The 22,765-nt window shown below is 38.4% G+C and overlaps 1 protein-coding gene across 3 annotated transcripts in view; it reads left to right on the forward strand.

Moving 5' to 3' along the window:
* LOC139944012 (BAI1-associated protein 3-like) overlaps positions 1–21,723 on the forward strand; it is a 34,443-nt gene extending 12,720 nt beyond the window's left edge. For all 3 annotated transcript variants that reach the window (XM_071940942.1, XM_071940943.1, XM_071940944.1), the window contains 25 exons: positions 546–612; positions 1,685–1,895; positions 2,859–2,906; positions 3,697–3,774; positions 5,898–5,982; positions 6,534–6,638; positions 7,225–7,418; positions 8,163–8,280; positions 8,974–9,098; positions 9,673–9,763; positions 10,249–10,452; positions 11,124–11,284; positions 12,136–12,259; positions 12,747–12,815; positions 13,129–13,203; positions 14,209–14,310; positions 14,697–14,981; positions 16,232–16,311; positions 16,989–17,055; positions 17,235–17,285; positions 17,568–17,723; positions 18,004–18,136; positions 19,856–19,979; positions 20,717–20,919; positions 21,585–21,723. In XM_071940942.1, coding sequence (XP_071797043.1) covers positions 546–612; positions 1,685–1,895; positions 2,859–2,906; positions 3,697–3,774; positions 5,898–5,982; positions 6,534–6,638; positions 7,225–7,418; positions 8,163–8,280; positions 8,974–9,098; positions 9,673–9,763; positions 10,249–10,452; positions 11,124–11,284; positions 12,136–12,259; positions 12,747–12,815; positions 13,129–13,203; positions 14,209–14,310; positions 14,697–14,981; positions 16,232–16,311; positions 16,989–17,055; positions 17,235–17,285; positions 17,568–17,723; positions 18,004–18,136; positions 19,856–19,979; positions 20,717–20,919; positions 21,585–21,688 — 3,060 coding nt within the window. In that variant the 3' untranslated portion in view covers positions 21,689–21,723. The remainder of the gene's footprint in view (positions 1–545; positions 613–1,684; positions 1,896–2,858; positions 2,907–3,696; positions 3,775–5,897; positions 5,983–6,533; positions 6,639–7,224; positions 7,419–8,162; positions 8,281–8,973; positions 9,099–9,672; positions 9,764–10,248; positions 10,453–11,123; positions 11,285–12,135; positions 12,260–12,746; positions 12,816–13,128; positions 13,204–14,208; positions 14,311–14,696; positions 14,982–16,231; positions 16,312–16,988; positions 17,056–17,234; positions 17,286–17,567; positions 17,724–18,003; positions 18,137–19,855; positions 19,980–20,716; positions 20,920–21,584) is intronic.
* The last annotated feature ends 1,042 nt before the right edge of the window (positions 21,724–22,765 follow it).

Raw genomic sequence — 22,765 nt, forward strand, 5'->3', positions numbered from 1 at the left:
GTAGTCGGACATATCATCATGTTGTTCGAACGGTTTTAGCTTTCCAGCGTGTTCAGTTTTCCGGGTGACCTGTCAGATACCACCACGAGTACCCTGGAGAGTATTGGAGAGTACTGTAGTTCTCTCAGCAGTGACCCCAAATTAATTTTATTACGATTCTTTTCTGTGTAGTCACATAATCTCTTGCCCCACTCTTTACATGTACACACATGGGTACAACTTTAGGCAGGTCATACTCTGCTTGCATATAAAACAACTCATACGATCCACGCGTTTGCCACTAGTTGTACTCGACTCGTGGACGCCGCATTGACAGCTACCGGAGGGTAACGGATGACTCAATACGGCACTATGAATGGACTACTTTCGCTTGCTGTGCAGGCATCGCATGACGTAATGCTACCATATTTGGCCATTCGGAATTCTGAACACAGGGGAAAGTTGAAACCGCCACACCGGCTTTCTAACAACTGAGCTTTATGTTGGCAGTCTCGCTATTTTGACAATATGAGGTACTTATTTTATTTCTGTGTTGTTTTGTACAGCATCCTGATAACATTCTTCTTGTTACGGTCATTGAAGCAAGCCATCTGGTTGGGAAAGACATCAATGGTAAGTGGAATTTTACCCATTGCATTTTGAGGTATCAATGTATATTTGGTATGTGGTAACACCATGTGTGTGTGTGTCTACTTGCCTTGCCAGGTAAATTGTGTGTTCTTTAGAGAACTGTCTGCTACATGTACCACCGCAGAGTAGATTTTTTTTATTTTTAGGGAGCAAAACCAAATATGTGACCCACTACGTGGAAATGAGTCAGATGTTGACAATTTCAAGGATGAGTTATATGCATGGCTGAAAAGAACAGCAGTAATTTGGTATATGTCTTAGCTTTGGGGTGTATCGCGTCGCTGAGTTACTTCCGTAATTAGCCAATACACAATTTTTCTGAAAAACAAGTTACAAGTATTGGAAGTGTCGTGGCCGAGCTAGTGTTTGTGATCAGCAGAGTGTGGGTTCGAATCCCCAGCCGTGACACTTGTGTCCTTAAGCAACTTGCTGCAAGACACTTAACCATTGCTTCGTCTTTCGGATCGGATGTAAAGCCGTTGGTCCCATGTGTTGTGTAACGCATGTAAAAGAACCCAGTGCACTTATCGAAAAGGGAAGGGGTACGCCCCGGTGTTCCTGGTTGTGGCTGCTATTATACACCGTAGCACTTTGTAAACCCTTATAAGGTGCTAAATAATTGGGTCTCAGAACTCATCACTGTAATAACCTGGAAGTTTGTATATACTCAGCGCCTTGAGTACCTTGTTTGGTAGATACGTGCGCTATATAAGACTTAGGTATTATTATTATTATAAGTAAAGTGATGTTTTAAACTACCATTTCATGCAAAAAGGTACAAATTAGACGTAAGTATGATCACAAAATTGTTGTATTTATAGCTTTATTGCTTAAAAGTAAGGTTCTAAAGGTTAACCATGCAAATATAGATCTTAAAAAGTAAAAAAAAAAAAAAAAAAATGTTTTTTATTTTATTTTATTTTTTCACATTAAACTGTCCATTATTTAATAACGCATTGGGCGACATCTGACTCATTTTCACGTAGCGGGTCACATATGATTCTTTATCCCGATGCAATTTTAACAAGATATACTATAATTGAATTCTTGACAGGGTTGAGTGATCCATTCTGTGTGATGGGAATCCTACCTAATGGTGACTCAAAGAAGCCCTTTGTCACTGCTCCCAAAACACCTAATGTCAAATGTCCACCTCATCACAGTAAAGACAAAGATAAACATCAACACCATAGCGCTCAGGATCTACAGTCAACCACCATCATTAAGGAACAGCTGAACCCAAAGTGGAATGAGAACTTCAGATTGTAAGTCAACTTGGTAATTTTGACGTTGAATTTGTGAGAGTTGAGAGTGAAAATGGCGAAAAACATTAGTAAATTGTTGTGATTTTTTGTTCCAAATGATGAGGGTTATACTTTACTGATGTTTTATAAAACAAATAATCAATGTTTTGCATTCATTCAATATAGATAACATTTTAAATTAGTTGAAAGTTGGCATATTGCATTCAACATGGCAAAGCTGAGCCGAATTGAACATGCCAACCTTTAACTAATTGTTCTCACCAAAGCACATTATAAAGACTCATTATTTGTTTTTTAAATCATTATTGTATTTCATGTAAGTGCTGTAATTCAAGTAAGTAGCTGGCTGATCATTGATACATGTGTAAAAATGGTCTCATTTCAGCACTTTGGTCTTTTTAGTAAAGGCGCTATTGACCCCTTGCACGCGCGTCACACGCGGCGACCAATGCCACGCTGACCATGTTGGTGGGCAGTTAGGTTTACGTGTATTAATGCCACATTGCCTAAAATGCCTACTTTCACTGCATAATGGCAGCATAGAGTTAATATAAAAACTCACAGTGAAATTGCCTACCAGTTAAGACGATGTGACCTACGTTCAAACCTCCCTCTGTTGACAAAACACTCTATACGTCATGTTTCGCCGGGCACTGAGTTGCGCAGTCACAGTATGATTGCGTATACTCTTTCTAGCTGGCTGCCAAAACACAAAGGTTTTGCCTGGCGGTATGCGCGCGAATCATGTTATGGTTTTCGTGTGACGCCAGAGGTCACATCGTCTATAGAATTCAAGATTTCTTTGCTGATGACGTCAGGTGAAATGGGTCAATACAAATTCATATTACTTTTATTGATATTAGTTGCAAAGTTTGTTACATTAACAGTTGGTTTTCATACGTATAAGCCGTCTTCTCATATCATACTTATTGACATTTCTTACCATTGTTGATTTTATTCCAGTCATCTAGATTGTTCTAAAGCAAACGGATGGTTCCATTTAGATGTTTGGTAAGTCAGTGTTTTGTTTTGTATATACTGTATTATAGAAGAGTTTGCGGTAACACCATGTAATAACAATCTCTAAATGAGTTGGGGTGATTCTGAACAGAACCGTTGGATTAACTCAGAACCACCCCAACTCATTTAGAGATTGTTATTACATGGTGTTACCGCAAACTCTTCTATATCTTATTTCCACTATGCAAAGTTTCAAATCCTACATATACTGTATTATTTAGCCAGTACTACTTCATTCAACGACCCATGTGAAGTTATTTAGTTTTAGAGAAAGCGATACTGTTGTGTCCTTGGTTAAATAGAAGTGCACCTTCTAGTGTTGAGTTTGTTTTGGGGTTACGCCATCTTTGATGGTAGAGTTGTTTACATTACATGAGGTGAACATGGTAGCATACTGTTAACTAACTTCTGCGACCTCATGAGTTCCTTGCTCTCTAGACTACAGGCACTCTTTGGTCCAAATAGTTAAGTTTTAGAAATGCATCAGAGAGCACACAATTATATGCAACAAGGGTGTTTTTCTTGCATTATTTTCTTGCAACTTTGATGACCAATTGCGCCCAAACTTTCACAGTTTGTTAACTTATGCATGTGTTGTGATACACCAAGTGAGGATTCTGGTCTTTGACAATTATCAAAAGTATACCCTGCCTTTAAGACTCTTAAGTACTTAAAAAAATATAACTTGGTAAACTCACGATGTACCTTAAAAGGTGTAGTAAAATGATCCAGCTATCATAAATAACAACACCATATTTGGAACACTCCATTCTGTTTTTAGGGACCATGATGAGGAAACTTCAGTCTTGGAGGTGGTGAAGAAGTCTGGTGAAGTACAAGGTATCAAGGGAGTCAAGAGGTAAATTCAATGGTGATTCTCAGTCAAATACTAGAAGACTTCAAGCCTGATAATGCATCTAGTACACACAATGTTGCGGCACTTGGGTGTTTTGTCTTGCATTATTCTCTTGCAAATTCCCTGATTAACTGAATCCAAATGTTCACAGATTGTTCACAAATGTTCAATTAATGTTCACAGATTGGTTATTTTATAAACGCATTATGTTGGGATACACCAAGTGAGAGTACTGGTCTTTGACAATTACCAAAAGTGTCCAGTTCCTTTAACAACTGTGAGAAGAGGATTCAGTTTCACAATTTACTGTCCATTATATGTGAACTTAGATTTGGAACACCTTGAATGGTAATTTGTCTGTAGTTGTCATGATGAAGGAGGCACTGGTATTAGAATTCAGGGGTTTCATTGGATGAGATATGGTGGTCGATGGCGCGCATGCATGCTTTAAATCAAAAACCTATTTTAAAAATTCTAACCCATACAAATACATTGTCCATTTGGAGTTCATGTGAGCACTGAATTAAATCAAAATTGGGTTTCTGGGGGCTTCTCAGGAAGTCCATCCAGCACACCGAATTTCATTTCAATCTGTGATGGTTAGTTCCAAAAGCTTGTTGAATTGAGTCGGAATGACCGTGCTGTAATTTAGGAAATATAGGAAATGTAGGGAATATGAAAAACAGAATCAATAAGCCATATTTCTGACCGCGTGTGAGGGCGCTTTCAATAGTATTTTTATCACAAATTTTATAATAGGCGTTTTGTCATTTTTGTTGTGCCGCAGTTTTAAGTTGCTTAATAATTGGATAAAAGGTCTTATTGTCCATGATGAATATGATGTCTGTCGTGGTAATGTGTATCAGTCTTTAATAACTGTTTTGGGTACGAACGAATATACCCCCAGAAGTGATACAAATATGTTTGAGAGCGCCCTTACTCAGTCAAAAATACGGTGCATTGCAGTACACTTTGGATTTTGAATAATTCTCATCTTGATTTTGTACAGCAGCCTTTCCTAACATTCTGGTGAGTTGATTTGTCACTTGGAACTCATTACAAAGAATTTTATTTTGTAAAAGAAGTGGTGTTAATACTGTTTGTTTCCATGTTTAGTTTTTTCCCCGACATTTTTCTGGTTTTGTGTGTGTAATTCTGCATGTTTGTTCGGGTGCCAATCAGTGCATGCTACATACTCAATGAATTCTTCTGCATGTTGGTTTATTGTAAACTCCAGATCAATGTTAAATTTGCATCGGAGATAAAGAATGTTAATTGTTTTTGATCTTACATCGATGTGTATGAAGCACTGTTCTCAGTACTTTCCCAAGTTTTGTAAAACAAAAGTCCACTAGCAAATGATAAGGTGAGATTTGAACCAATGACCTTCGCATTTCTAGAGCAATAGACCGATCCATTAAGCTCAGCCCCATTGCGTATTGACCAATCACAACCCAACAAAGATCCAACAAATTAGTCCGACATGCGTGCGCGGATGCTTGGCGCGCGCGGCAGAGTTGTGCAGAAAGCAAGGAGAGCCCCACGTGTTCTTGCACACACGTGCGTCGTGGGTGGAGCCTAATGGAATCGGTCTATTGTCTATACCACAAGACCGATCAAACCAGCAACACCGGGGCAAACTTGTTCTCTTTACGATAAGTGCACTGGGTTCTTTTAGATGCATTACACAACACACAGGACCTATTGCTTTATGCCCAATCTGAAGGATGCAGTAATAATGATTAAGTGTCACGATTGGGGTTTGAACCCACACTCTGCTGATCAGAAACTCCAGAACTCGAGTCCGGTGTTCTTATCTGCTCAGCCACAACACGCCACAGTTTGCAACAGTTGATTCCTTATTCTCTGATCTTTTCTTGAAACAAATTGTCATTGAATTGAACTAATTGAAATGGTTTATTTAAAATCAATTACGATAAAAACAGCTTGAAGGCTGATACATCACAGATTAACAAATAATGAAATTTGTAAAAAGTACAAAGAATAAGCCACTATAAAAAAGACATTTAAGAGGGAATAGTGAATAATGGGTGAATAAAAAATGTAATATGACAGGATTGTAAATTTACCCAAATTCCACTATTTTGTTGATTTATTGAACACAGATTATTGAAGGAAGTGATTCAGTCTACACGGCTCGGTGGCAGTAACCCGGATGACTTCATAGGTTGCGTCAATATCAAACTAGATGTGAGTAATAGTTATAAGGGTTTTCATACCTTTCGTAGATTAAGTTTTTGTCCATGTTTACAGTTGAGACGCGTAAATACCACTACTGGTAAATCAGCTGTACATGCAAAAATAATGTTCGACTCCAGAGACAAAAACTATTTTTGTGACATTGTTTTGCTCATTTCTCAAAAACTACAGCACCTCAGTAAGTTATATTTTAAGGGAAGCTTTCTACTATCATTATCTTCAAACTGTCAGTTTAATGTAAATCTGTGGACATTGCGTTTTGTGTCCTACAAAAAGTACACAAACCCTTTAAGCTAAGATCCTTTAAGCTAAGGGATGGGAGTGGGCAAATGACCACTGTGTTAAAGAATAGTTCATAATTGGAATATATACAGTCTGAGAAACTTTTCATGCATGAAACAGGAATTGTTATACATTATCAACAGCTGCAGTGCTTCGTTACCATGTTAACAACTAATTTTTGCGGTTGTTCAATTTTGAAACAGTAACCAAAGGTACACCCTCCCCTTATAATTGAGCATATTAAATTTGTCTTTCCCTAGACCATTCCTAGTTGGGGTTTGAGCGGGATGTACCCATTGGTCAGCAAGTCACACCGCTCCAAGGCTTGTGGAGAGATTACGCTCAAACTCAAGATGTCTTTACAGGTGAGTTGGGTCAAGGAAAGGGGTCTCGATGCCCCAGCCTTAAAGGGGCACGCTGCCTTTGTATTGGGCGCAAACTCCTACGTTTTAAAGGAAGTGATCATCAGACGTTAAGTTAACTTTACTGGAATGGAAACTTTGTTATAGGTTAAAATACACTTTAGTTAAAAGCAGGGCTTTCTTTTTAGAATTGAGAAGTCTCCCAAGTTCTGAAAATCTACTCCGCGGTAGTAGAATATAAAGCAAAAAAAAAGAACAAAATCTACCTGGCAAGTAAATACACAAATGGTGTTTGTGCAAACGAAAAATATATTGAAACGTCACTATACCTCTCGGTAGTAGAATATAAAGCAAACAAAGAACAAAATCTACCTGGCAAGTAAATACACACATGGTGTTAAGGCAAACCAAAAACATCTTGAAACCTCACCATACCCAGCGGTAGTAGAATATAAAGCAAAAAAAAATAAAAAATCTACCTGACAAGTAGATACACAAATGGTGTTGCCGCAAACCAAATACATATGGATACCTCACCATAACCTCAAATCCCATCTTAAATACAGCTTGACTCTGTTTACTCCTTCAGAGAGCCAATCAGTCCTATCAGGTCTTGAGCCCACAGACGGTTCACCGTGTCTTATGGCTTCACATTGTACATCATGAGGTAGCCAGACTAGATCAGCTGGGTGCGTGGGACGGTGAGTTACCGTCCAAAGCAATGACGATTCTACAACAACACGCCGTGCAGTACGAGATATCAGCCTTACATCAATCACTATGGTGAGTTTTATTAGACCTTGCACAGGGTTTGCCAATAGACCCCTTGAATGTGACGTAGAACGCTAAAAAAAAAATGCTCTCAATGGGGTCAAATGAGGCAAATGATTGGACGATAGCTGTTTTTTTGTGCGTAAAAACGTGCATGTGACCTCAATGTCCCTGTAGCGTTTCGCGTCATGCAAGGGGTCCATAGCATTTCACAGCTGTGAAGCTTCCTAGGGGTTTATATTGATTAATATTGTACTTCTATATTAAATGTCGGAGTGTCGGAACAGTATACATGGCAATAAAGTATAACACATGACTCATAGTCCACCAATCTACAGACAAGGGTCTATGTGTGTGGTGTATATAAAACTTGTAACATTGCTGTACCACACAGGGTAACATGACAATATAAGTTATCACACAAGCGCGACTGGAATACGGAAAAATATAGCTCTTGTCTGCCCATATCCAACGAGGCCGAAGGCTGAGTTGGATATGGGGGTGCAGACGTGCTATATTTGTTTGTATTCCCATGTGCGCGTGTCATAACAAATTTATCTTGATTTGTACTTGACTTGATTTTGTACACATGAATCTTCATAAAAAAAGCTTTCAGATAAATATTACACCGGGGTTTTTTCAGAGTCATTACCGAAGTATGACCCTACAAACCCACATGCATTTCGGAAAAAAAATTACACCTTTTTTTTACAATTTTTTTAAGTAGCTGTGAGGGTTTTTTTTTTTTTTTTGTAGCCGATGGTTAGCTTACAGTCAAGAATGCACCATGTGTGTGATAGACTTTAAATCCTTCTTTACATATGGAGAGACGCTACGACAATCCTGGACTCCTTATGCATTGTCAGCAGATGAGGTAAGCTGCAGGATTTAACCGTTAGTAATAATGCCTGCTTTTTTTGTAGTCTTTGTAATTTTGTATTTCCTTCTGTGTATTGATAATTACCAACTGTAACCACTGTGCAATTCAGCCTTCTGGCTGCAATATGGTGTGAATAAACAAATAACAATGACAATGATAATATTAATACTAATTCTTGTATAGCACATTTTACAATTACCGTATCAACACGCTTTACATTAGTGCCCTGTTGACTGGGTCCATAATATTCCTGTAATCTTCCTCAGCTCTCTGGAGAGTATAAAGCCTGGGCTGCCGTAGCACTCCAAAGGCTTTTTCAAACACAACATCAACCTCTATACCCTTACAGGTACACATTTATACCCCTGGGTGAAGGGAAGCATTTATAGTTAAGCATCGTGCTCAGCATAATAGCTTCGTAACAAGTTGGGAAGGTAGTGCATTCTGTTCTACCAGCCAGGCTCCTAGTGGATGATACCCTTGCCTACATCCTTACAGACTGTGAAGGGGGTAACTCTGTTTCTGCCCCAGGAGTAGTTGACAACAAGCCCCTGATTCACTGAAGTGTAGCCCTCACCTTGAGGTGGTCACTAGGCCTTTTGATGTTGGGCGATATCTCATGAAATAAAAATTTAAAAAAATATAATAAATAAACATTCATCTTGATTCTTCTGATTCTGGTAATAGGAGCAGTATCTACAGAAGTCTTTCCAGAGCTTCATCACATATGGCATAGACATGTTGAAGAGACAACAAGATATGTTCCCACCAACCAACAAACCAGCAATAAGGAGGCTCCAGTATCTTCTACTGTAAGCTATAACACTGTGTCTGAAACGCTGACATTGGCTTCAGCTAATGGCTATATGGTGCCTATTCTCCATCACTGACTGACCCACTGATCTAGCTGTAGCTGTTGCCTAAGTTGCCGTTTCGGACACAGCCTAAATTTATGATTTATACTTTCACGCTTATATCCGCCATCTACCTAGGAACAGGTTTATTTCATACCTCTATTACCCTTCACGTCTTTGTGCGTGAACTTCACGGATGCGTCCCAAAGGTTCGAGTGCCGAGTTGCAGACGGCACTGAGTGTTCAAAGTAAGCAAATCTGCCCCTCGAACAAGCTGGCGCATGTTACCTACATGTAGAGGGTGCTTATTAAAGTAGCTTTTGCAACTTCACGCCAAAGGTTATGGGGAAGTTTATGTGCCAATCGCAGACGGAAACGAGTGTCAAAGTAAGCAAATCTGCCCAATTGAACAAGATGGCGCACAAGTCATACCAAAAATGCATTGACAACAAAATGACTGTTTGTTTTCTTTATTTAATTGATGGTGGGAGACTGAAGCCTCAATGTTTTCTTTTGTTCACCTTGTCTGCAGATGTCTTGCTCAAATAAATGACATGGAATTTGCTGAGCGTAATGCTCTATTTCAGCCAAGTTGCCAAGGTGTCATCATTGATGCAATCAAGGTAATGTGGACGAGTCTCACTGAAGATTTGATGTATCTCTAAAGGGATAAATACTTTCAGGAGAACCGATTAGAGCAGTGACTGACTCTACACTGAAACCTCGGTTCTCAAAAGAATATAATTTACCTGGCAAATAGATGCACACATGCTGCTACTGCAAAACAAATATATATGGGTAAATATGTGGATTGCAACAGCTAAAGTTACAGCTACGGATACAGCTACGACTACAGCTACAGCTTCGGCTATGACTATGGCTACAGCTTTGGCTACAACTACATCTATGGCTATAGCTACATCTATGGCTACGGCCATTGCTAAGGTGTTGCTAAGGGCATCCTATACTTCAATACGTGATGATGCACTATAATACTCAGTACCTTCCTGAGTTCTGTTGATAGAATTCACACGCCTATTACTCAGTAGGGATTGGAACCCACAGCTTAATTTAGTTTTCAATCTAACACACCATGTTAAACTTTCAGGAGGACATCTGTAACTGGTACAGGAAGAAGCATGATGAGATAGTCAGTCAAGACGATGGTACTGAGACCATCACGACCCTGACTAGTCTGACTAACGCTATCAACACTCAAGCACAACGCCTTCTCAACTTTGTCCATAAGACGTATCAATCTGTGCTGGAGATCCAATACTTTGACATTGTGTATCAAGAATTGGCTAGAATAGTAAGTCAATTATAACGAGATGTTTTAGAAAAATGTTTTCACTTCTGTTTTTCTCATCTTTTATATGCAAATATAGTTTTTACTGGCCTGACGTTTCAACCCTAGCTGAGTCTTTCTCAAAGACTTTTTTTTTTTTTTTTTTTTTACTATACTTCTCCATCAGAATGAATGTGCCTTAAAATGTAACTGTTTTGGCATAGTGAGGTATGGGTAATTGGTTGTCATCAAGAAACATGGCGATAGTAGGATGGTTAACAGATGAGTATGGCCACTTTACTCACATAAGGCCTTTATGACAAAACAGATATTTAGATCGACCATTCAAAATTTTGAAAAGATGCTTAATTTGTGTCGCCATTTTGCCAGACAAGTGTGTCACATGATTGATATCAATTTACCAAACATCATGTCCCATAAGCCTTTTTGAGATATGGTGGACACAGCACTATGACTCTATTAGGTTTGGGTAAATTTGTCTGTACATGTATACACCCAAACCAAACAGTGCACTCCTTTAGTGTACGCCATACCTCAATAGGGCTAGTGGTATGTATCTGCTTCTTCCACTAGTTAAGCCCTGCATTCTCCTGGTTCTTTCTCAATGGGTCTCACTGGGTTAAGTCACTATTTGGGTCGGTATTCTAATGATTATTTGTTCCTTGCCCATTCAGCTGATGGTTGATGTCGCCAAGTGTTTGTCAAGTTCCATCCATTCTAATCATTCATTGGATGATGTCGAAGGGGAAGAGTACAGCCAGAGGAGTACAGCCCTCTTCATGCTCTACCTCGCTCTTCGAGATTTCGTTGCCTTCTCGGAGCATCTTAGTGAAAGGTTAGTAACCTCAAGATAATGAGAAGTATAGACTGGTAGTGAGGTCACTAGTGCATTGATGTGCACTAGTGACCCCATTGCCAGAGTGCATTGATGTGCACTAGTGACCCCATTGCCAGTCCATACATGTATGTGTATGTACTACTTTGTCTTCTCTCCATTGCGTTCTTGGCTATGTTTAGTGATTTCACTTTTTTGAGAATCCTTGGCTTCACAACCAGAATTAATAATTGAAATTAAATGAAATTTATAACACACCGCAGTCCAAAATATGAACAGAAACCTGTCTGGGTTTTATAACTTTACTGTTTAATAATTTTCGTGACAAGAAGATAATAATATTGTCTGTTTACGGTTTAGCTATCTGGAGCAAGTTCGGGTGAGCAACTAGACCTGACCTGAGCCGTATATTGGGAACAAGAAGCTGTGACAAAGCTCTTGAATTGACCATAGTCGACCATACTCCAGTATGGTTTGGTATAGTCAATCTCCCTGTGCTCTATGGTTTCTGGTTAGTCTAGTCAATTCAAGTCGAGTCTATCACACCCAAACTTGCTCCTGGATGTTGTCCGCCATTTTAAAACCACCCACCAACACCTCAGAGGGGTGTTCGCATGTGGAACGAACCCCAATACTAATCAGATCCAGACAGAACCCCTGTTTATCTGGTTCACATAGCATTTTAGCACCCTTGTTTACAGGTTTCCTCAGGCATGTGAGTTTCAGTGATCAAGTTGACTTATGAGGCACCTTGGTTTCATTTCAAGAATTGTTAACGAAACTGTTCAATCGGTGATTTCCAGAATCAATGATATTTACCAATGTTGTATTTGACCTTTGAACTGATGCAGAGACCAGGTCAATCTGGAGGTCAAGGGTTACCATAAGTTCTTCAAACGAGCCGTGGAGAAATGGCTGACTGTGGCAAGAGTCCGAGCTCAGGAGAGAATCAAGAAAGCCGTGGAATTGGATCAGGTTTGTGTGACACGCCAATCACTGTAGGAGGAATTAAAGATGTATTCAATGTTCCGACTGTTGTGGCCAAGCAGTTTATTGCAATTTCATAGAGCTGCTTAAGCCAAAAATTTGCTTAAGCGCGAAAATAGCTCGCTTATTTTACACATGTTACTGGCCATAATTTAATGCCATATACATTGCTTGTGACTGGTATTTAGCTGTTGTACAATTAAGGGGAGTCTTGGCAGGTTATCTGTATTTACTAAGCAAGAATTTTCACAGGTTAGCAGTCATTTTTGGCTTGTGCGCATGCATACTCCCTGTTACTGGCCATTCTATGATTACACAGCTAGCGCAGATATTTGGCTCTTGCCGTGCAAGCAGAGAATGGTGATCGTAAGCACAGAATTTGGTGGTAAGCAGAGCCATCAAATCAGGCCCTGTTTGTGTGGAAGTATTAAAGAAGAAGATTCAGTCATAAAATCAAATTTTGTGATACCTACAGGTTGCTTTGGTGGACACAATGGTGAAGCATAGCACCTCGGCTGTTGATGTGGCAACATGTTTTGCTCAGGTTGGTTTCAGAATACTCACAGTCTCTATCAAGTTATCTTTCAAATTGAAGTCTCCATCATGTTTTTTTGCTCTAATTTGTTGAGTTATTTAAACCATTTTTAGTAGTCAAATGTGTATAAAAGAAACCTATTTTAGCCATTTAGGAGTTGGATTTAAATGGTGTTTGGTACAATGCATTTCCTGCAGAAACTACTTTATTGGAATTGTTGAATGTTTCGGGTCATAAAATTATTCACAAAGCATGTGTCTGCTGTTTGGTGTTAGTCAATTGAAACTTCTTTTCAATATTGTTACTATTTTGTTTCTAATAGATTCGTCACTTTTGGCAACAGTTGGATTGGCCGGACACTGTAGGAAGCTACGTCTTCGTTGCCAAAGTAACAGATGTAAGTTTTTTTTTTAGTACTTCCATAAGGTCTCATAATTCAATCGTAGTCCCACATACCTTACGGGAAATACTGTTCGTTACAGCGCCTTGAGCATCACTGGGTGACGAGATGCATGTATGCACGCTATATAGGAAGACAATGGGTGCGTTCGTTTAGCTTCCATGGGTCACTTGGGGCTGGCCCGAAGTGCTCTGACGTCAACACAAGAAAGGTCACGAGATAATGTGTATTCGTTTTCAAGGTGAAACGTGGGTAAATATCTGCACACGTTCGTCCTGAAAATAAATCGGCGACTTTTCCAGAACGATCGTGAGGTAATTATAAGTGCCCACGTTCGTCCTGAAGAAAATAAAATACGCCACTTGGATAAGCACACCGGGGTCGACCCAGGAAAGCTAATCGAACGCACCCACTATTTATAAACATAACAAGACTGGGTTGGGTCTGGTTTGGGAAAACACTTGGGAGATGATTTGCTATTCTAATTCTACTTCAATTTGTTGTTAGGTTTATGATGTGTTATCATTTTAAATCTATCATAATTATAATAAACCACAGGAGAAATTAATTTAGGAAGTTTTAAACGATTTGGCGTTGAACAAAGACAAATTGACCAGAGCAGGATTTGAATCGGCGCTCCACCATCTGATTTATTCAGCCCCAAACGTTGGACTTCACATTTATTTGAAGGGCCTTTGCTTCATCCCACTCTATGAATTTACAAGAGCATGATTGGAACCAACGACATCCAGTTTAACGTGCGATCTACCTCTTTGATGGCGGTCTCCCTATGTTGTCAATATCATTGTTTCGGGTTGTTTCGGGGCTTAAAGAGATACAAATTTTGTGTTGCAAATATCAATTAATAAACCACAAGGGAAACCAACTGGGGGAATTCATTCCTTTGGCCTTAAAAACTAAAACAGTGAGTGGAATTTATAGATTTTGGTTGATGGGAAATTCTCACAATTTAATTGTGATTTTTTCCTCTGATTTTTGAAGGATATTTGTCACGGTGCAGTGAACTATGCCAACATCATTCATGAGAAGCTACGACAGAATGGTTACTATGACGACGAAGGACAATTTGACATTACAGATCAGGTAAACCCCAATATTGGGAACAGAATAGAGAAAGTTTTAGATTTCAAATAGTTAAATCTTTCAGAGCTATTATCATACAAGTACATGTATATTCTTTTTGTGTATCAAGTATTAAACAATGAGGAAAACTGACTGGTTACGATATGGAAAGGTTTGCGATAACACCATGTAATGACTATCTCTAAATGAGTTGAGGTGGTTCTGAAAAGAACCATCGGTTTCAACTCAATGTTTCGATCAGTATGCTCTGATCGTCTTCTGGTTATGCTTTTTTATTAGTTTGGGTTTCTACAAAGAAGAATTTACTGTACTGAAAAAGAAATATACCATACAGCCTTGACTTGTAGCTTATTTTTAATTTGCACAATTCTTTTCTTGGGGGCCAGTTGTGTATCGCCATCAACAACATCGAGCAGGTCCGTCGCTCCCTGGCCTTGATGCCCGAATCCCTCGGATGGCAACGCATCCAGCTAGCCATGGAGAAGGAGTATGGGGATACGGCGGGTGAACAGTGTCAAGATACACTGCAGACAATGATGGGTAGCGCTGATGAGGATATGGTGAATGTGATTGATCACGTGGTGCAGCATGTAGGAGAGAGAATGAGGCCTGACTTCAGACGTTTCCTCAGATCCCTGCTCAATGCTAAGATACAACTCCAAATTGATGACGTAAGTGGATGATGTAGGAAAAAATAGTTTATGGTCTGACGTCTCGACCCTAGCAGTGTCTTTCTCAAAGGCTAAACAAAATTGTTTCCTTAGATCCCTTCTTGCTTCAAATTGATGAGGTAAGAAGAAGAATTTGTGTATATTGCACAAGTTTAATTTTCAAAATGTCATACGCACTTCACATTAAGGGCACTGGACACGTTTAGTTATTACTCAAAATATATGTTAGCATTAAAACTTGCTTGGTAACGTTGTTGATAGTATAAAACATTGTGAGAAACGGCTGGCTCCCTCACAAGTAACAAAGTTTTTGAGGAAGAGTTTATTTCTCACTAAAACAATAAAAGACTTCAGGCCTGAAGCATTTTTCAGGCATCTGAAAGCACATACATTTTGTCTTATATTATTTACTTGCAACTTTGATGACCAATTGAGCTCATATTTTTTACATGTTTGTTATTTTATGCATTGTTGGGATATGCCAAGTGAGAATATGTTGTCCCTTCCTGTTATCGCTGCCGTGTTTTGTTGTGGGTGTAGTTTTTTGTTTTCAATAGTCAAGTTTTGCTTGTGTTTTAATGTTGTCTTTTGTGTGATTTTTAAATGTTTCAGTGCAATCACCTTTTTATATTGTATAATTATATTTTTATCGTTGGCAGGGGTCTGGTTTTACACGTCTTTTGATGTCAGTTTTTATACTTTTGTTTTTACCTTGACAGCCCCTGTACAACTTGTAACTATTGTGTATGTCTAAAGATTTAAAATAATACTGGTCTTGGACAATAACCAAAGTAAAAATAAGATACAAATAACTTTCAACAACTTTCAACAACTTTAACTTTCTCCTGAAGACGTTCAGAGTATGCTGATTGAAACATTGAGTTGTCAACCACTTCTTCTTTTTCAGAACCATCAACACTACTCAAAAGAAATTTAACAATGTGCTACCACAAACCTCACCTTAAGATACAAATAGGTTTAAATGATTAAATGGAAACAAGCTGTTTGATTAAAATAAACAATATTGAAGTTCTAAATCACAAGGGAAACTGACTAAGGAGTTTTTTGTAAGATTTGGGGTTGAACAAAGACAAATTTACTAGAGTGGGATTTGAACCAACGACCTCCAGATTAACGTACCAGTTCTCTACCAACTGAGTTACCCAGCCCTATGTTGGCAATCTCCCTATGGATGTACTTGAGCAGTGTAAATAATCTGAGATTGAATTTTTTAATTTGTATTTTTACAGGCCATAGATCCACTGATGGAATACCTAGACACCAATATAATCACTCTACATAACTGCCTCCTTAGGACCAACTTTGACAGGTAAGTTCATTTGAATTATGTTTAAAAAAAACAATATAGTAATAACTAGACATGTTTCAGTAATGTATAACAAATCTGGGGGTTTCGGCTGTGAGAACAAAAATTTAAAATGACATGTCATTACACTCAATAATTTGTTGAGGAAAAGTCGTAATACCTAATATAAGCAATTTTTGCTGTTTGGACCATAAGGAAAGATCTAAGTGGGGTTATATCTTGAAATGTTTGTCTTAAGTCCTTATAACTCTTTCGCTATTGATTAATACTTATCGTCATATGATTTCAATTAAAAGGCGTCTGGACTCTACAAGAGCAAGGGTGTGCTACTACAAGTTCGTATTTTTTGTAGCGTCGTTAGATAAACCAAAAACGTGTAGCTCATTTCCTCTGTTGTATTGGTGATCCTCAGCCAGCTTTTTAAAGATATTTGTGAGACTCAAACTCAACATTTGAACACCATTCTTTTGAGACAAAGATGTTGAGTTGAAGAACAATAAGACCAACAGACTTGCCATGTTTTTAGTTTACTGGCAGATACCGAAATCACTGGTCTCGGGCCGGTGGTCCAGTGTCAAATTTGAGCTTATAAATGTAAAATATTGGTGTATGGTGTGGAACAGAAATAGTATTCTTTATCCCCTCTACTAAATTCTGTTTTGGTTGTCATTTCTCCACAGAATTCTACGAGATATTTGGATTGTTTTAGTCAATGAGCTGAATTCAGTCATCAAAGATAATAACAAAGTAAGATGAGTTTTTCTTCTCGTAGTTTTCTTTAATATGTGCTTATAATATACCTATATAAAGTCCATTGGCTTTCATAGGAGACCAAAAGGATACTGCTGCCCCATTTTCACTTTGATTCAACCTCAGCCCTCGATTGACGCTTCGTTATTAATTTACATGTTTTGTTCTTTTCTCAGATTATCACTGGCAAACCTCTGTTGTTCTGCAGGATACAGGAAACTCTTGAGGTAAGATAAAATTTAATATATATTTGGTTTGCCAGGTAGATTATGTCCTCTAGAGAACTGTCTAGCTATAAGTTCTACTACCATGGAGTAGAGTTTTGAATTTTCAGGAAACTTCTCAGTTCTGAAAAGAACTGTCCTGCTATCACCTTTTCATCGCAGGATCCATCGCAATATCGTACACGAATATACTGAGCAATGATGGATTCCGTCCATGAGGAAGTTTAGTCGTTTTCAGCATTGTATCAAGTTTCCCTAACATCTATAATCATTTGCTCGTACTAGATTTTGGCACATCTGTTTCATGCTGATGGCAAGGGCATTCCACTGGCGACGGTCCGCAACGCTACGTTTAACCAACTCAAGACGTTTGTTGAGAGCAATGTGGCTGATACAATTGAAGTCATTGAGGAATTTTATGCACAAAAAATACAAGTCGTCGTAAGTACAGTGGAAATATTTCATGTTTTGGATTGTGTTGAATTGTAGCATAAGTTTTTTAATTTGATTTTTAAATGTTAATGGGTTTTTTCCCTAGATATAGATAATTATTGTTACATTTGATCTAAGTATCTGCCTCTAGCTATTCAAGTAATATGCCTGTGATTTTTTTCACAGAACTGGGAAGGTTGAGAGCAAGGGTCAAACCAAAAATAATATCCGTAATCCCAGGTGCAAATTTAACATCTAATTATACATGGTCTTTGTTTCTTCTTTTCAGAATGAGTCAATTGAGAAAAAGACCGAGGCTGAGTTTGGTACTCTTGCTGTCAAATGTTACTACAATGACATCACAAATAAACTTTGTGTTCTGCTCATTAATGGTAGCAACATTACACCTAAGGATAAATCAGGTAGGTCTCTATTTGAGATACGCTGGGAAGAATTCTATCTGGGACAAATTGGGTGTGATTTTATCTGAAAAGTAATGAGAAAGATTCTGTCTTGGATAAAATGGGTAGTATTCTGATTGAGATATGGTGGGAAGGATTCTATCTGAGATAAAATGGGTGTGATTTTATCTGAAAAGGGTAGGGACGGATTTTGTCAGAGATAAATTTGGTGTGAATTTATCTGCAAAGTGTAGGGCAGGATTCTATCTGGGATAAAACGGGTAGTATTCTGTTTGAGATATGTTGGATAAAATAAGTAGTATAGGTGAGACGTAGCGAGAAGGATTCTGTCTGGGATAAATCAAGTGTGATACAATCTGAGCTGCATAGGGAAGGATTCTTTCTAGGATAAACCGGGTGTATAAGGTGTATTGGGAAGGATCTGATCTGGGATAAAATGGGTAGGATTCTGTTTGAGATATGTTGGTAAGGATTCTATCTGAGATAAACCGGGTACAGTGAGACATTGAATTAATCTATCTGGAATAAATTAGGTAGGATTCTATTTGAGGTGTATAGGAAAGGATGCTATCTGGGATAAATCGGATGTGGTTCTATCTGAGAAGTGTAGGGAAGGATTCTTATCTGGGATAAATCATTTTAAAACAAACTCTGAGAGTAAGACTATAGAGATTAGTATTTATATGTTACCAGAATATTGGACACTGAACAAAGATAGTGACAAAATAGGCAGACCCCAAACATTAGGGTTAGATACTTCATTTGGTAGAGATCCTGCATGTTAATCCAGAGGTCACAGGCTCAAGTCATGCTCTTACAGTTACAGGTTGAAAGGCTTCTGATGACTAGTACCGAAACAAAGATATTGACAAAATAGGGAGACCACCAACATAGGGCTAATTGTTGGCTATATTACAGTTACAGGTTGAACGGCTTCTGATGACTAGTACCAAAACAAAGATATTGACACAATAGGGAGACCACCAACATAGGGCTAATTGTTGGCTATATTACAGTTACAGGTTGAACGGCTTCTGATGACTAGTACCAAACAAAGATATTGACAAAATAGGGAGACCACCAACATAGGACTAATGAATGTATCATAAACTTTGGTGTTATCCATGGCTATGTTACAGTTACAGGTTGAATGGCTTTTGACTAGTACAAAAGATACTGACAAATGGGGAGACTACCAGCATAGGGCTAGATAGCTCAGTTGCTAGAGGGCCTGCATGCTAATCCAGAAGACACGGGTTCAAATCCTGTTCTAGTCAATGTACTATCCCTATAATAAAGGGTTAAATTTATTATAATAAATTTAAAGGGTCTATGTGTCTTGTATGTAGGACAAAAAACACAATGTCCACAGATTTACATTAAACTTACACAGTTTGAAGATAATGATAGTAGAAAGCTTCCCTGAGAATATTACTTGCTGAGGTGCTGTGTTTTTTTTAGAAATGAGTAAAACAATGTCATGAAAATAATTTTCATCTCGGTGATCATGAAACAAAAATTATTTTAGCATGTAATAACATATTTTCGTAACATTGTTTAACTCATTTCTCAAAAACTACAGCACCTCAGCAGCTAATATTTTATATTTCGTTATCTTCAAATGGTGTAAGTTTAATGTAAATCTGTGTACAAAGTGTTTTGAGCTACAAAAAGTACCCAAATCCTGTAACAAAATTTGATTATTTGTGTCTTTTACAGGAACCAGTGACCCGTATGTCATCCTAAGGTTAGAACCATCGTTTGTCTTTCCAAAGTCCCCTTCTCAAAAGAGTAGCATCGTCAAGACAACACTGCATCCATTGTTCGACGAAAAGTTTGAGTTGTGAGTATATTATTTTGTTGTCTTTTGGGTAAATAATTGAGCTTTCAACGCTGATCAATTTCTATGATATGTTTTGTGTCATCTTTAATCCACCTATAACAGTATTATGCCTGATTCTGTTTGTCCATTATTTTGATTGTTATTTAGTATTATTTGCATAACACACCTTATTTGTCATGTTCTCTTTTATGTTCTATTGTAGATGTTAGGTATTTTGTTTTATCTGTTTTACTGATGTATTTTCATCTCTCAATTTATTGCTTAGTAGTTATCTAACCGCTTACTGTTTTTGTGTTTGTTCTTCTTGGAATTTTGAATTGTTTTGCCGCAACATTTTCCTTTGATATCACCACCTAATAGAATTACTGAGATAGCTTTCTTCGCTAGGGGGGTCTGTACTCGACAAGCTCTGCTTTTTTTATGGGACCCTCCCATCTCATATACCATTTGTTTTATATGGGTTTTTAGTTTTGTTTTCTGTTATTGTACGATTGCCTTTACTTGTAAATGTTTGTTTCATATTGTATTACCATATTGCATTTTCTTGTAGAATATTTTTCACTACCTAGTGTATTGTTAACCTTAATGGACTGGAAATAAAGTGAATTGAATTGATTTGAACCAAGCCTATATGTCTGTATGATTTACTCTGTGTTACCGTTTGTCCAGCCTTTTCTATTGTGTGATTCGTTTCTTGTCATATTTTGATAGTTGGTATATTTGTTCTTGTTCCGTAGCCCAGTGACGAGAGATCAGTGTAGACACAAAGGTGCCTGCTTGCATCTGATCATGTACGATCATGACATCATTAAATCGGACGACTTGGAAGGGGAGACGTTTGTGGCACTGGACGACATTCCTGGCATCAAGAAGGCTTTTAGTCATGACTTCTCAGCTCTGAAGTCAGTGACGTTACCTCTATTGATACCTGAGGAGAACAGTAAGTATTGCTGTAATGCTTAGTCTTAGGAGCCCCATGAGAAGGGGGAGGCTGGAGCCCTCTGCTGGCAACCCTTTCCCCCCTCTTGACATCCCCCCTCCCTAATACGGTCAAAACATGCTACTGTATGGTGATCTTCCCCCTCTTTCCCCCTGCGATCCAATTAATTTTTCATTACAGCAAGGGGGAGGGGGAAGAAGGGCTGTACCCCCTTGCTTAGAACCCTTCCTCTTGTTCCCCAATTGAATCCAGTGAAATGCCCTTGCCATCAGCATGAAACAGATGTGTCAAAATCTAGTGAATGGGGGGGGGGTCTGGAGCCCCCAGCTTAGAACTCTTGCCCCCCTCTTGCCACTACCACTGCAGTGCACTGGGATCAACAGGCATGTGAGACTTCCTCTTTTCAGCTGGTTTCCTCTTTTGGTGTTTTGATTTTCCTCTTTTTTCCTTAACTTTCTGTGTACAAAAGTATAGGAATAGTGTCGTTTCCTCTTTTTGCTTGCCCTGTTTTCTCTTTTCCTCTTCTTTCATGGATAATTACTCACAGGACTGGATCAAACACATGTACAAATGAATGGTTATATAAAGCAAGGGAGGGTGGGGCTGGAGCCCCCTGATTAGTTTGGATTTTTTTGTTGCCTAAAACACTTCTCTTGTATTTGCAGACCACTCCCCATTCCTCTTGAGTTCGTTAAAGAGCCGTACAACAGACAGTGTAGCACAAGAGTTTGCCAAGAAGAGGTCGCAACTCCTGAAGATTGCCAAATGAAGCTCTCAAGTGATACTTTGGACCCCTTGCTTCTTTCATCTGTGAGTGCCGTAAACTATTAACATTGACAGTGATTTTGATGCCACGTTGTTGCCAGCATTGTACTGCTGTCATTTAGACATTGAGGCAGCAAAGGCGATTTCCTTCTTGCCCCTGGCTATTGCTTTGATGCCCTTGAAATGCTACATTAGAAGTTTACAATGTCCTCATAGGGTGCCCTTTACCAAGAGAAAACGCCTTGGTGCCCTTGCCTTTCAAAAACAAAGCATTCAGACCCGAGTCAAGAATGTATGTTTCGCTTATAATGGGGGCACATGTTTAAATTGTTTTACTTGTAAATCAAATAACAACCTATGAATTATTATATTAATACAATAAAAACCTTTTTTATATAGTGCTTTTCACACCCGAAGGCATCTCAAAGCGCTTCCAATATTATTGGCCCTTTGTCACTGGGTCATTTAGTCCATCCCTTAAACCGCCTCAGCTCCATATGGAGTATGCAATAAATATGCACAACCAAGCTATGTTTAATAATTATATTTATAGTTTGGACTGTAACCCAAAGACATGTGCTGTACTAGTTTACCTGGAACCCAATGGCCTTTATACAACCACATTCATCCCACATGTTGTATACAACCGGTTGTGCTTTAAAGGGTGTATGTACTTTTTGTAGGACAAAAAACACAATGTCCACAGATTTACACTAAACTTACACAGTTACAAAGTTAATGATAGTAGAAAGCTTCCCTGAAAATATTACGTGCTGAGGTGCTGTAGTTTTTGGGTAATGAGTAAAACAATGTCATGAAAATAATTTTGGTCTCATGAGACCAAAGATATTTTAAGCATTTACAAACGTATTTTCATTACATTGTTTTACTCATTTCTCAAAAACTACAGCACCTCAGTAAGTAATATTTGATGGGAAGCTTTCCACTTATCATTATCTTCAAACCCTGTAAGTTTAATTTTTGAAAAAGTACCCAAATCCTTTAAAGGTGAAGTCCACAGCTTTGTGTGTTTGCGGGTTTGGGGTTTTTGTTTGTTAAATATCAGTCGTGTCAATTTATA

Source organism: Asterias amurensis, chromosome 11 (assembly GCF_032118995.1).
Source record: "Asterias amurensis chromosome 11, ASM3211899v1".
NCBI classification, from domain to species: domain Eukaryota; kingdom Metazoa; phylum Echinodermata; class Asteroidea; order Forcipulatida; family Asteriidae; genus Asterias; species Asterias amurensis.